Genomic DNA, 15,301 nt, shown 5'->3' with positions numbered 1-15,301 from the left:
ATGCTTTTCGTTTAATTAGGGTATCTTTCTCTGATATTAAAGTTTATTTGATAATCTAAAAAAACTGCAAAAACTATTTCACGGCACTTTAAGTGCTACACTTTAAACATTGTCTGATTTCCTCATGTTAAATCACTGTATTGTACTTATGATGTGTTGTAGCTGTTTAGCTCTATATACAATCTACAATTTGTTTTACCCTTTTATATATTTATATATGTATGTTTACATAGCTTTTTATTTATTATATAATACATTTACATTTGTTACCTAGCAGTTTTTTTTACATTTATAAATGTAGTTATCATTTTTTCATTTATTTATTTATTTTATTTATTTATTTTTCATTTCTTTTTGAATTTTCTTCTAATTAACCTTTTTAAATCATTATTATATCAAGTAATAATAGATGTATGTAACCCTTGATTAATTAAATACAGCAGACTTTATTCAGTTTGAACAAAAACTGATTTATTTGAAAGATTAAAGGAAATATGTAGAGAAAGGGAAAATGCGAAAAGACTAAAAAATGGAACGGACTGCTCTTCTTCTCCTCCTCGACTTCAGTTCTCCAAGGGACAGTGCTTTCATTTTCAGCACCAGCACCTCCATCCCTCTCTCCTCCTCCTCCTCTTCCTTCTCCTTCCTCATCTTTTCCATCTCCTTCTCCTCCTTTCTCTCTTTCCTCATGGATTCCATCTCCTTCTTCTCCTTCTCTCTTTCTTTCATCATCGTCTCCATCTTTTCCTTCCATTCTTCTTTCTCCTTCATGCAGGACTCCAGGAGACGCTCCCTTTTTTCCTCCTCCAGCTTCATCTGCTGTTTCTCCTCCTTCCATTCAGAGCAGAGTTTAAGCCAGGACTCTCGGACTCTGTCTCTTCTTTCGTTATCCGTCTTTCGGAGCAGTTCTATCTCTTTCTGGTGGAGCTCTCTCATTTTCTCCAGCTCCTTCATCTCTCCCACCTGCTCTTCATCCTTCCTCTTCATCGCTCTCAGCTTCTCTCCTTCTTTCAGCTGGGCGATCTCCTGCCTCATCTTTCTTTTCTCCGAGTCCCATTTGTTACTCTCATCAGTCCAGCTCTTCAGGATTCTGTCTCTCCTGTCTTTCTCTTTCTTCTGAAGCAGATCCAGCTCTGATTGGTGGAGCTTCCTCATTTCATTGAGGTCGTTTATCTCTCCATCCTTCTTCTTCATCATCCTCAGCCTGTCTGCTTCCTGCTTCAGCAGTTCGATCTCCTGCTTCATCTTCTTCTTCTCCTCCAGCCATTCGTTACTGGCCACAGTCCAGGCCTTCAGGATTCGGTCTCTTTTTTCACTCTCAATCTTCTGGATCAGAAGAATGGTCTGCTGGACCTCGCTCTCGCTCATTAACTCCCCCATCTCTCTCTCTCCAGATCTCTGGAATACTTTGAAAAAAAAAATAACAAGTTCAGTTCACTTATTTACTCTGTGTAACATGTAATTATTGAAATCGAGTTGAAGTTACTTAAATTGATCTGAAATTAAATTTATTTAAAAAAAAGCAAATTCAGAATCTTTTTTTAAGTCAATTTTATGCATCATTTTTTTTGTGTACTGGTTCTTCAACATGGTTCCTTCTGCTGCTCTGCAGAGATTTACTTACAGTGGAGTAGATAAACTCTCAGACTCTCTCGGACCCTCTCTCGGTCTCTGTCTCGGACCCTCTCTCGGTCTCTGTCTCTCTGGATAAGTGTCTCTCTCTCAGTGCAGGTGTCTCTCTCTCTCAGTGCAGGTGTGTCTCTCTCTCTCAGTGCAGGTGTGTCTCTCTCTCTCAGTGCAGGTGTGTCTCTCTCTCAGTGCAGGTGTCTCTCTCTCTCAGTGCAGTTCAGTCGCAGGTGCAAGCAGAACTGATCACTAGAGTTCAAACTCAGGATCTTATTCACCTCCAAAGTTCCAAATGCTGTGATGTCATCACTGTGACATCACCACACTGCTGCAGCCAAGCTGTTCTGAAGCCACTGCCATGGCAACCGTCCACTCATATATATATATAAACTGGCCACAGTAATATAGATAACAGTGATATAGACACAATAACTTTTAAAATATATTTTATTATTAAACACAGTGTCTTGTACATTGACCTAATTGCAAAAGTAAGATTTATCAATAAAAAATATATTAAAACTACCGACAACACTGAAAAAACAGTATTAGCTACCTGTCCCCACTCTCTAACTATAAACTTTACCATAAAATATAATCATTTAAATCCTTCAGAGATGTATCTATGCTTTAATTTTTCTTTTTTATACTAAATCCATTATATTTAAGATGAAATACACATTTTAGTTGTGTATCAGGGTTTAAATCATTACCGTAATGTGTTACTGTAACTCATTTACCCATCTGAAACTGTATTTTGACACAAAATACATCGAAATCTGTACAAAAGTTTTTCAATTAATTAAATAAAAAAAATTGATTTGTTTTGTACAGATGAATACAGTTTTGAAGAGAAAACGTTTATATATTATTATATATTATTATATGTATAAATATATAAATAGCAAAAAAAGATGCAGAGCTTTTAGACCTCAAACAATGCAAAGAAAACAAGTTCATATCCATAAAGTTTTAAGAGTTCAGAAATCAATATTTGGTGGAATAACCCTGGTGGTTTTTAATCAGTTTTTTTCATGCATCTTGGCATCATGTTCTCCTCCTCCAGTCTTACACACTGCTTTTGGATAACTTTATGCTGCTTTACTCCTGGTGCAAAAATTCAAGCAGTTCAGTTTGGTGGTTTGATGGTTTGTGATCATCCATCTTCCTCTTGATTATATTCCAGAGGTTTTCAATTTGGTAAAATCAAAGAAACTGATCGTTGTATATACTAGCTATATCTCGTCACATTCGTGTTGAATTGGATTTATAGCATGAACAGGCCAGTCTGCAGACCCCACAGGATGACATTTTATTAACGGTCTGAGCGTTCCTCACTGAATCATTCATGAGGGGAGTCTGAATTCGGGGCCGGGTTGCCAAACACTCGGCGAATTTACTTTATCTTTGTCTCATTTAAATTACATGCACTCAGCTCACGTCTCAGGACTCTAATAACAGAGCTTTAAATATTCAGCACTATTTACTTTTTATTTAGGTGAGATACGCAGACCTGGCTGAGCCAGACACCACTGAAAGGCCTGTGAAAACTCAGGGTTTATACAAAAAGCCTTCATATACATAAAACATGATATCCCCGTCACATAAACAAACCTACATACCTATAACTATAAATAACTTAGATACAACATAAACTACAAAAGTGCTTCCAGGCCTAGCCTAGCCTAGCCTATCTGGCTAAGTGCCTGTGTGATTACGTCATCACGCTAGGGGTGGGCAATATTATATCGTATACAATATATCGTGAAACAGAAATATCATGATATTAAAAAATGTTTTCCTATATTGCCAAGTATATCGTTATCGCAAAAATACCCTTAAATATCGTGATATTATTTTAGAGCCATATCGCCCACCCCTACATCACGCACTGACGTAGCCCGGCTACGGAGGCTGATTGTGTTCAGCTCTGCAGTGAACTGACGCCGCTTAAAACGCCTGTCTGTGATAAATTCTGTAAATTATACATATCGATATGCCACAAAAACGATATCACCGTTATTGAACAATTTCTTATCGCGATAAATACCAATATTGACATATTGTCCAGGCCTACTCTCTTTCCATCTATTTTTTTTAAGAGTGTTTGTGTGTTTAAATCAGGTGCTCACATGTCTCAGGAATGGGTGGACCAAAGACCAAGTTCCCAGCAGCTTTATTTATTTTTGTTAAGACATTACCTGTTAAGGATGACCTGATTTTCCAATCATTTTTCCAAAACCTTTTTTTTTATAGGGTCATCCATGGTTCTTTTTTATTTTATTTTATGTGATTATATGTGACACATTATTAAAGTTACGTTAGTGATGGTGTTACTATTTTTTTAGGGTTAAAACTGTAAAATACAGGGGGCTCTTGTGATTATATAAGATCCCAGATTAGATCAAAATTCAGAGGCTGTTTTGTGGACGTCAGACAGTCTAACAGGATATAAAGATGTAAAGAGGTGAAGTTGTGTTTTTCAGCAGGACTGAATTCACCTTTCTGCAGCGACTGAAAGCACATCTATCAGTGTCAGGAAGATTAAAGCTTGATCTTTTAGTAGAGCACCTTTATCAGCATAATCCTTGTAGACAGACCCGCTAAGACACCAGTTAAAATTCACAATAAATCAATGCACAATCTGAAGTGATGGCAAATACTAATGCTTACCAGAGTTTAATGTGTATTTTCAATGTTTTAGGGTCAAATTCTAGCTAGCTAGCTAACGTTTCCATTCCACCTTAAATGGTGTGGGCAACAAGACAGCAGGGGCTGCAGCATTTAAGGCGGAACGGAAAAATTAAATAAATTAAAATAAAAGCTAATTAAAGGTAATTTCTGTTCCACAACAGAGAGGAATTATCAATTATCTCCTCTTTCAGAACACATACAATACCCTGAATTTTACTGAACTTTAGCTCTCCTGATGACGTATCGGGTGCTTAAAGAGTTCCCCAATTCTTAAGGTGGAAGATTTCACCCCTTCCCCTTCTAACTCTTTTTCAAAAGGCGTGTTTTTGTGTTAAAGCAGCTTCACATTGTACAGATATACAGATTTACACATTGTAAGAGCTTACAATCGCCTACAAAGTCAGATCAGGAGAATCTCTCACTATCTTTAATAAACTCCTGAAGACAGAGCTCTTCAAAGAGCACTTACTCTCCTAACACCTCTAACTAACTACCTTCTACTACCAGATCAGGAGAATCTCTCACTATCTATAATAAACTCCTGAAGACAGAGCTCTTCAAAGAGCACTTACTCTCCTAACACCTCTAACTAACTACCTTCTACTACCAGATCAGGAGAATCTCTCACTATCTTTAATAAACTCCTGAAGACAGAGCTCTTCAAAGAGCACTTACTCTCCTAACACCTCTAACTAACTACCTTCTACTACCAGATCAGGAGAATCTCTCACTATCTTTAATAAACTCCTGAAGACAGAGCTCTTCAAAGAGCACTTACTCTCCTAACACCTCTAACTAACTACCTTCTACTACCAGATCAGGAGAATCTCTCACTATCTTTAATAAACTCCTGAAGACAGAGCTCTTCAAAGAGCACTTACTCTCCTAACACCTCTAACACACTAAGTACTTCTAACCTAATTTCCTTCTTCCCCTCCTTCACTTCTCTATCCCATTATTTCCCTTCGACCTCCTTTAAGCCCTATCTAAAGATGTTTTATCTTTAACTTCTATTACTTTTGTACTTGACTATTGTAAGTCGCTTTGGTCAAAAGCGTCTGCCAAATGTAATGTAATGTAATGTAATGTAATGTAATGTAACTTCAACACAGAATCTTCTCACTATATATTTAGTTTCTTGCTCCTGCATCAGTCAGCTCTGACCAATCAGATGAGCTCACATGACATCTTTCTCTCCCAAAGTGGCTGTACAAAAATAACTTTGTTTTCCACATAAAAACACAGAGAATTACCGAGCTTAAATCTAAAGTAATTTCTTACTGCATGTGGACTCGGCCTCGTCTGATCCGTCCGGACACTCGGGTTCTCCGTCGCAGCGCCAGCGGCCGGGTACACACTGCCCGTTCTGACACGCGAACTCCGACGGTGCGCACGTCTTCCTCACTACACACAGACAAAACAACATGACCTATAGTTATAAATATATATATATATATATATACATAATAAATAACAAAACATATAATATATAAAATACATCATAAATATTAAAACATAATGTCAGTGATCAGTCAGAGTGTACACCTGTTATTAACTCTATATATAACATTAGATCAAAATGTGTCTGTGAATCTGGATTCTGTGCACTTATATGTCTGAAAAAACTAATACAGAGCCCGTCTTAACATGAAAGATGATGGTGACCACCATGATCACCATAGCAACACCTTAGCAACCACCTGGCAACACCTTAGCAACCACCACAGATACCACAGCAACACCTTACCAACCACCTAGCAACATCTAAGCAACTACCTAGCCACACCTTACCAACTACCTAGCAACTGCTTAGCAACACCTTAGCAACCACTTCAGATTTCATAGCAACACCTTAGCAACCACCTAGCAACACCTTACCAGCTACCTAGCAACCACTTAGCAACACCTTAGCAACCACCACAAACACTATAGCAACACCTCACCAACCACTTAGCAGCACTTCAGCAACCACCTATCAACCACTTATAAACTACACAGCACCCAACACAGATACCAAAGCATCACCTCACCTTAGCAACCACTTAGAAACTACATAGCAACCAACACAGATACCAAAGCATCACCTTACCTTAGCAACCACTTAGACACTACATAGCAACCAACACAGATACCAAAGCATCACCTCACCTTAGCAACCACTTAGAAACTACATAGCAACCAACACAGATACCAAAGCATCACCTTACCTTAGCAACCACTTAGACACTACATAGCAACCAACACAGATACCAAAGCATCACCTTAGCAGCCACTTAGAACCAACATACCAATCAACATGGATGCCATAGCAACACCTTAGCAACCACCTAGCAACTTCTTAGCAATCATCTTAGTAACTACTTAGCAACACCATAGAATCCACCATAATTCTACCAATGGTGGGAGCTCTCACCCAATTTTAGCATTTTTCTAGTTTTATACTTTTTTTATATAATAATGGGAGGGGGGGGGTCAAAAAAAGTGTTTTGGAGTCTATAAGGGGGTCCCACAGTTAAAAAGGTTAAATACCCCTGCATTACCATAAAATCAGTTATCACTAAAAGTGTATACCTGTAAAATTCTACATAACATTAGAATAAACTAAATAAACACAGATTCAGTGGTCATAATGTTGTATTGATCAGGTAAGTGTATATATTGATTTAATTGCACTTGTTTGTGTGAGACTCAGTCTCCCTGAACGTAACTCTGCATATCAGGAAGGAGGTTTTGAGCAGCTGTATTTATAGAAGTCATGATTTGGGCTTTTACCTCAGGCTGTAATTAGCGTGCTCTTACAGCAGCGCGAGAGCAGCTCCAGACTCAACCTGTTCCGAGCGCTTCTCGTATAATTAGAGCTCTAATGACCACAGAGTGCCGACACACACTCGTGTTTCACAAGCACTCGTCTGAACTGCAGGTGCTCCAGCCGCCAAGATCGTAAATCATGAGCTCGGTGCCAAAAACACAATACAGCTAAAACAATAGCAATCATCACCTCAGCACTGTGTAGCTCCGATCTACAGCGGCTGAAAAATTAAAGGAGAAGTCCAGTGTGAAATTGGACTTGGGTTGTAGTGAAACATGATAATGGATACAAACGTTTGTCAAACAATGCTAGTGATAGGGGCATAAAGTTTCCAATGCAAAAAAAAATAAAATAAATTGTACACCATTAACAAACTCCAAGAAAGACACTGAGAGGTCCAGAGGGATATTCGCTGCCACTATTATCAGGAGACCATCGGTTCGAATCCTGTTCATGTAGCTTACCATCGTCTACCAGATCCTTGAGAGAGCACACAATTGGCCTTGCTCTCTCTGGGTACAGTACAGTAGATGGCGCTCTCTTTTTCCCCTCATCACTCCTCCTAGGGTGATGTGGATCAGCACAAGGCTGCGCCTGTGAGCTGATGTATCAGAACCGAGTCACTGCGCTTTCCTCCGAGCTTTAGCGCTGTGATGCTACTCGGCAATGCTACAGCACATTGGTAGAATTCATTGGTAGAATTCTTTAGGTAGTTTAATAAAAACACTACTTATATACACAGTATGGGAGAGGATTTAAAAATATATAAATTAAACTAAAACTAAAACAGTGTATCAAGCTTCAGATACATTATTATATTAGTGTAAATGGTATCAAAATTAAACAAAATAACTCCATGCACACCAGAGCTTTTCAAACCAAAGCAATTCTAAAGAAGTTATTAGTTATTACATTGTGAATGTTAATTACCATATTTGTTGGACTTAAAGTTGCACTTAAAATTCTTTAATTTCCAAAAATAGACAGAGCTCCTTATAATCCGTTTTGCCTTACGTATGAATTCCACCAGTCAGGTATTAAACGTTATAGGGGAGTTTTATTGAAGTTTCCCCAGCACTAAGGCTGGGTGCAGCAGCATTAGCATTAGTCGCTAATATCGGACTGTAGTCTGCGTGTTTACAGTGTTAAAACAAGCTACATAGGACAAACCGCTAGCTGATAGCACCCTGGGTTACTCAAACACTCAGGGTTCCTCAGTCTAGCACTATCGGGCAGCATTTACGTCCTACTAGCGCTGGAGTTAGCAGCTAATGCTAATGCTAATGCTAAAGGTGCTGCACCCAGCCTTAGTGCTGGAGAAACTTCACTGAAAACTCACCCTTAGATAAAACATTGCAAATCTAGATTTACTCACCCAAATAAAATAAAGTATTTAGGAGAGAAATCTTTGTAGATTTACATCCAGTGCTCGTTTGACTTTAAAAGAAAACATTTTTATTTTAAGAATTACAGTTTTGTTAACTTAAGCGCTTCCACCAGCTTCCCCATTAGAAGAGAAACATGGCGACACCCGTGCTCACTTCGATGTAGGCATCCTTACTAGTGTCGATTAATGTGCATTTTAATACCTTAATATCCTAATGTATGAAAATAGACCATAAAATAGACGTTTTTGATAGATTTAAAAAGCCAACAACCTACAGAAGAGCATCTGTAGAGAAAACCACACATCTAGACGCTGAAACGTGTGAAATTTCTCCTGGCAGGATCAGAAAAATACGACACAAGGCCGAGAACTTTCCTCACCTGCTGCACTCTTACTGCGAGTGAACAGCACCGGAGTGGGCAGCGATCACAAAAATCTTACGTAACTCCCCCGAGGCCTGTCACCTAATGTGAAGGATGCTGAAACCGGTGCCGCACCGCTTCCTGATTCTCGCCTGCAGCTTTATGTGGATGGATGGTTTCTATTTTTCCAGCGAGCGGCTGAAGGAATCGCCCCCACTGCCTCCAATCATTCTGCAGGTTCTGCCTCCACTGAGATCCTGCTGCCGGTAGAAATACCAGATTAGCGCTTAATTTATCGCTTCAGTCTTTGCGTTAAACATCCTATTTTGAAGCTAACAAGCCAATCTTAGCTGTATCAGAACCTTCCCCCACTCAAACTCCCTCCCAAAAACCTCCCCTGGGTTCATACACCTTTTACAAGGTAAAATTCAAGCACTTTTCAAGCCCTTTAAAGGCCCATTTTCAAGTTTTCTGCCGTGATTTGATCAGCCGTGGTTTAATGTTTTTATTGGATACAATCCAATAAACACACCCGAACATCCCTTTCAGACAGCTTCCTCTTACAGCGTCCACAGTTAATCCTGTTGGATGTGCTTGGTCCTTCTTGGTGGTATGCTGATATTACCCTGGATACCGTGGCTCTTGATGCATCACAAAGACTTGCTGTCTTGGTCACAGATGCTCCAGCAAGACGTGCACCAACAATTTGTCCTCTTTTGAACTCTGGTATGTCTCCCATAATGAGAATTGCTAACCTGCCTTGATTATTAATCTCTGCCAGTTTGGCTTTTTGGTTTATTGCCCAGTTTTGACTATTTTTCTGATGTCTTTTGCTTCACGTCTCTGGTTTAGTTGCCCTTGCCCTGTTTTTTTTGCTGTGTAACATCTGTTTAACATTGTACTGCTCAGCTCACGCTGCCAAAACTGATCCAACTGCGAATGTCTTGCCAGTAATTAAAATCTGGCACGTTTGGATATACAAGTAGGGCATGTTTGTTGAGTGTGGGCACTGAGATCTCACAAAAAAAGGATCCAAAAATAAAGAGAACTCTCCAAAAATGATCTTCTGGTTTACCGATTGAATAAGACGTTACAAGATGTTGGATCTTGTGACTCTGCTCTGCTTCACCCAATGATGATTCGTTTGGCCAACTCGTGCCATCTGTTGGGGAGGCAAGGCTTGTTGTTTTAATTAGGACTGAATTAAACATGTGCGGAGATGGAGGGAGAGTCTTGCTTCAGTTCACAGATGGAGGAGGGCATGAGAAAGTCACAGAGAACGAGTGCTAAAAAAAATTAAAAAGGTCAATGTCAGAAAACTCTCTTGAGGAACGCGCTAATGAGTTCAAAATACATCCACAGAGTTTAACACTGACTCTTAACTCTCCATCGCTGGTGAAAGTTCAGCTTACTTAAGTTTCTGAACCTTACAAACAGCCAGAGAGAGCCAGCACAAAACTATCACATTAAAATATACAGGGGTTGGACAATGAAACTGAAACACTTGGTTTTAGAGCACAATAATTGATTGTGGTGACGGACAGTTCTGGTGGAAACAGGAGAGTTGAGGTGCACATTGAATTCTGCGTGATTTGATCAGCCGTGGTTTTATTTTTTTTGGATACAATCCGGGTTAGCACCCGAACATCCCTTTCAGACAGCTTCCTCTTACAGCGTCCACAGTTAATCCTGTTGGATGCGGTTGGTCCTTCTTGGTGGTATGCTGACATTACCCTGGATACCGTGGCTCTTGATGCATCACAAAGACTTGCTGTCTTGGTCACAGATGCTCCAGCAAGACGTGCACCAACAATTTGTCCTCTTTTGAACTCTGGTATGTCTCCCATAATGTTATAGTGTGCATTGCAATATTTAGAGCAGAACTGTGCTCTTACCCTGCTAATTGAACCTTCACACTCTGCTCTTACTGGTGCAATAATGTGCAATTAATGAAGATTGGCCACCAGGCTGCTCCAATTTAGCCATGAAACCTAAAATCCCACACTAAAATGATAGTTGTTTCAGTTTCACTGTCCAACCCATGTATTTTTAATTAATACATTTTTTTCCTGTGATCTATTTCTGTTTTTTGAACTCTCCCTAATTTTTTTTATCACGATTTTGCCTTGTGTTTTGGATTAATAAAATGCATCACTACCTGCATTTTAGGGCTGCAACTAATGATGATTTTGTTAGTCGACTAATCTGATGATTATTTTTCCGATTATTCGATTAGTCAACGATTATTTCTGCCATGTTCTCAATCTCTAAAAACAACAGAAACCTTTGAACATGAGATTTATAAGGCATTTAAATGTCTGGATGTTGTTTAAAGGTGATAAGTTCTGATATTTAGTGATTAAATATGTTTTATATCTGATGTGTTTGGGCACTTTTGGAGACACAGACTAAGTTGAGTGTAAACTGTGTGAGTGAGACATTTACCCCCTATTTATCTCCCATTGCGTTTTTGTCCCCAGCACTGTGTGTAATGCAGTACTGTTATAAACTAACAATTAGTCGACAATGAAATTTGTAGTCGACAAATTTAAATAATCGACATTGTCGATTATATCGACTAATCGTTGCAGCCCTACTGCATTTGCTTTCAAACTACCTTGATCGTTTTTTAAAGTACTAGATTCTTCTAAAAAAATCTAACTTTTAATAAGCTCCATCTGGCCAAATAGGGTAAAAAAACATGTTGTGTAACCCCAACTTTTTACTTCTGGTTAGTATTTGGATTTCAGTTCAGATTGAGATTCCTGCAACAGAAGCAAACGCACTTCAAATCTACACAAAATACTTTTATATCTCAGGAATCTGAAGAACATCTCCTTCAACGCTGCACATAAAGACATCAGACTGGATCACCTCAGGCGAGGCAGAGCTGTTCTCTTTAAAGCGCTCTGAGCTGAACGAGTGCGGAAAAGGCAAGAGCGCCTACATAACCTCGCCAAGGTCAACCTAACAGAACATGACAACAGAGAAGAGCAGAGCTGGAGCTGCTCTTCCTGCACCACCAACACCACCAACACCACCAACATTAAGCAAAGAAGAAGAACAGAAATCTGATTTCAGAGGGTTTCCTGAGTCAAAAAAAGGACTGCCATAGTTCACTCAGGAGCTGGCTGGGACGATTTAACCGTTTGTTTGTCTGAAACTCTACAGGCTCTTAAAAACAAGGTACTACAAATTATTCTTCTCCTTTTAACAATGAAGCAAACAAATAATTTGTAAAGAACCATTTTTTTAAAAGAGACACATTGACAAATATCATGTAATAGCAGTATGTAAACTGATTGTGTGTTCCCATAGAGGGTATAATATATACTTTGCTATAGCCCACCAGTGCACTGTACTGGATCGCACAGCTGGATTTAGGGGCGTGTCCAGTGTCTTTGGTATCATAAGGTCACAAAAAATACACCTTGCGCAGCTTAAAATGTACAAAAGGAATTAAATTATTATCATTTTTAATCATGGGTGTGGTTATTTTTGGGCGTAACGTGAAATAAACCAATCAGTGAGTCACTTGCCTTTATTTCCTTTAAGAGTCGGGTGAGCTCTGACTTTGGCACGTTCGTATCTTAACAGTGCGGTTCTTTTGCAGGTCTACGTTACATTTTTTTTTTTTACAACACTGTGACCATGCTGAAAAATAAATGCACAGTGCTAACTAAAAAAATCATATAATATAATAGTATTTCTGCAATAACAATATTCATAAAAATGCATGTTAAGTCTATTAGAAAATCTGTAGAAATTGTTATTAAACGTGATTTAAGATGTGACAGATATTATACAAATGCATAAACTGAAGCATTTAAATAATCTTCGTCTTTATCTCATATATGCTCATATTATGCCGTTTGGCTTTTTGTTTATGAGGTTTACATCACAGCGCATTTGGGGATTTATTGGCTGGTTGTGAAGCAAAATTCTGATTAGTGTCTCATTAGTGACTCATGTGAACTCACTCCCAGTTCTGCAGGATTTTTATAGTGAAATGAATGTAAACACATTATTCAAAAGAAGCGAGGCTTTATCTCTTAATCTGAATTTATGCAGTGGTTTAAATCGATGCATTGTTTTCGTAGACTCATTCACTGTAGAGTCGAGAGAGAAACAGGCTGAGTTCCCCCTGCTAGTCTAATGAGTTCAGATCCACAGAAGGCCGTTTTGGCTCCTTGTCTAATGGAAAGGGGATTTGAGAGCGAGTGCTAACAGCGGCAGGGGAAGACTCGGTATCCAAAGCAGCCCTGTCAAGCCTTTTCCTGCAGAGGGAGGAGAAGCTACAGCAGCCCATCGTTCAGGACCCAGACACCGTAATGCGATTTCCTTCCCCAAACGCACGCCCTTTAATTTCAAGGATGGGAAACGCGAACGAAACGTTAATCTTCCATTTGGATTGTCCTCGAAATACACCACGCCTCTCCGAGGGTATTGTGTTTGTTCATCTGTGTAGGTGAGTGAGCGTGAGGGAGGAAAGGCAGAGCTTGTGTTTCCTTTTTGTGGGATTAAGAAGATTTATTTGCATGCTTAAATCTTGTGTAGTATTTCTTATTGCCTCCTGCTTTTATAAAAACGTTCATTCAGGGCTTCAGAAAGTTGGTCAGGCCAGGATTTGTTGGGTTTTATCTGTTCTAATGAGTAAACTGAGGTCACCACTGTTGCTGAAGACTCAACAGAACCTTAATTTGAAGAATGAACTCTTTAGAGCTATTTGTGCAACAGTAGTTTTGTGGTTCCTCCTCTAGCTCTCAACAGATTTCTACTTTTGAGTCCTGATTCCACTTAGTGGTTCTTAAATTAATGAATGAATGACTGAATGAATGAAGTAACACTTCACTATAGCTCTTTTCTAGAAACCCAAGGATGCTTTACATTCACTAAGCAGCAGCCAATAGCGTACAGCCTACTCTCAACCGGAAACAACCGTCCACCTGAAGGACTGCATCCAGCACTACAACATTTTACCCAAGACAGAGTGCCATAGTCCATATCTGGGCACACAGTCACATAGTTCTACTCAGTGATAACATCTAAACTGCAATTAAAAAAACAGGAGGACCAGTGAATTTTTGGGCTTTCTCGGTCACATGACATCGCGGAGTTCAGTAGCTCCTCCATTTCCACTCGCAGTTGTGTTTTACTAGATCTCTGTGGAAACGCCCAAGCGCCCAATGTATAATTACGGTGCGCGGCAGTGGACAAATAGCTATTTTATTAAATGCGAGGAGACGAAACTCAGAGATGTGCGTCCGGATGGGACTAAAATTACCAGAGGAGCACGGAGTTCAGAGAAAAACAGTAGATAATTTAGCCTGTAATTTTCTCAAAGGACGTCTGAGAAAATAAAACGCATACATGGTCGTTCTGGACGGGAATAAAATCACAGAGTATCCCCATAAAAAAGAAAATTACCTCAGAAAAAAGAAAAATCCCATCCAGATAGGGCTTTAGTTCCTCTCAGCAGATTTTTTATTATTATTTATCTTAAGGAAATTCTCTTTTTTGAGTCTTGGTTCGTCTTGGTGATTCTTTCTCATGTTTCCATAATGTTTCTTCTATTGGTCCCAGTTCTTCACAATGTCCTTAAAGAGTATGTATCTTCTCATTGGTTCTATCTCAGAGAGCAACTCCTTTTGAGTCTTAGATCCTCTCAGCTCTCTCTCAGGCTGCTCAATCACATTTTAAATACGTTCATGCAGCGATCTGCAGTGATGTATCAGGATAAATCAAGATAATATTTCCACAAACAGCTCAATATTCCAACCACTGCTGTGACTGTTCACCCCTCAGAAGAGCTTAGTAACACCGAGCTAACACTGAATGATTTATAACATTGATTAAATAACTGCTTCTGCTTTATAAGCTGCTCGTTGAGCTCGCAGGAGATGTCGTTTGATTCTCAGTAACCTCTGTGTTCTTCTGCTTAGCTTTAACATCATGTACATTTAACACTCCATTGTTTTGGGGGTTTCTGGACCTCCCTGATCAACCTGCCAGCTTATTATTTACCTGTTCTACCCGGAAATAAACTTAAAAGTCTTAAACAAAGCAAAATACTCTGTGAAGAAGCATTTAAGTGCTTTTAATGATGAGTTTCTTTGATTTTACCAAATTGAAAACCTCTGGAATATAATCAAGAGGAAGATGGATGATCACAAGCCATCAAACCACCAAACTGAACTGCTTGAATTTTTACACCAGGAGTAAAGCAGCATAAAGTTACCCAAAAGCAGTGTGTAAGACTGGTGGAGGAGAAAATAAAACCAAGGTTATTGCACCAAATATTGATTATTTCTAAACTCTTAAAACTTTATGGATATGAACTTGTTGTTTTCTTTGCATTATTTGAGGTCTGAAAGCTCTGGATCTTTTTTTTTGTTATTTCAGCCATTTCTCATTTTCTGTAAT

General features: G+C 39.0%; 2 protein-coding genes across 4 annotated transcripts in view; both read right to left on the bottom strand.

The window, feature by feature from the left end:
* Nucleotides 1-15,301, bottom strand: part of LOC103046677 (low-density lipoprotein receptor-related protein 8) — a 114,465-nt gene that overhangs the window by 70,418 nt on the left and 28,746 nt on the right. For all 3 annotated transcript variants that reach the window (XM_022677815.2, XM_022677816.2, XM_022677817.2), the window contains exon 3: nt 5,602-5,724. In XM_022677815.2, coding sequence (XP_022533536.2) covers nt 5,602-5,724 — 123 coding nt within the window. The remainder of the gene's footprint in view (nt 1-5,601; nt 5,725-15,301) is intronic.
* LOC125803852 (trichohyalin-like) lies at nt 437-2,019 on the bottom strand. The gene is made up of 2 exons (XM_049482196.1): nt 1,625-2,019; nt 437-1,406 (listed from the first exon to the last, which is right to left on the bottom strand). The coding sequence occupies exon 2, from the start codon at nt 1,378-1,380 to the stop codon at nt 523-525; it is 858 nt and encodes a 285-aa protein (XP_049338153.1). The 5' UTR covers nt 1,381-1,406; nt 1,625-2,019; the 3' UTR covers nt 437-522.

This window comes from Astyanax mexicanus, chromosome 8, assembly GCF_023375975.1.
Source record: "Astyanax mexicanus isolate ESR-SI-001 chromosome 8, AstMex3_surface, whole genome shotgun sequence".
Classification (NCBI taxonomy): Eukaryota; Metazoa; Chordata; class Actinopteri; order Characiformes; family Acestrorhamphidae; genus Astyanax; species Astyanax mexicanus.
The sequence above is the reverse complement of the archived record's forward strand: the minus strand, read 5'-3'. Positions and strand labels throughout refer to the sequence as shown.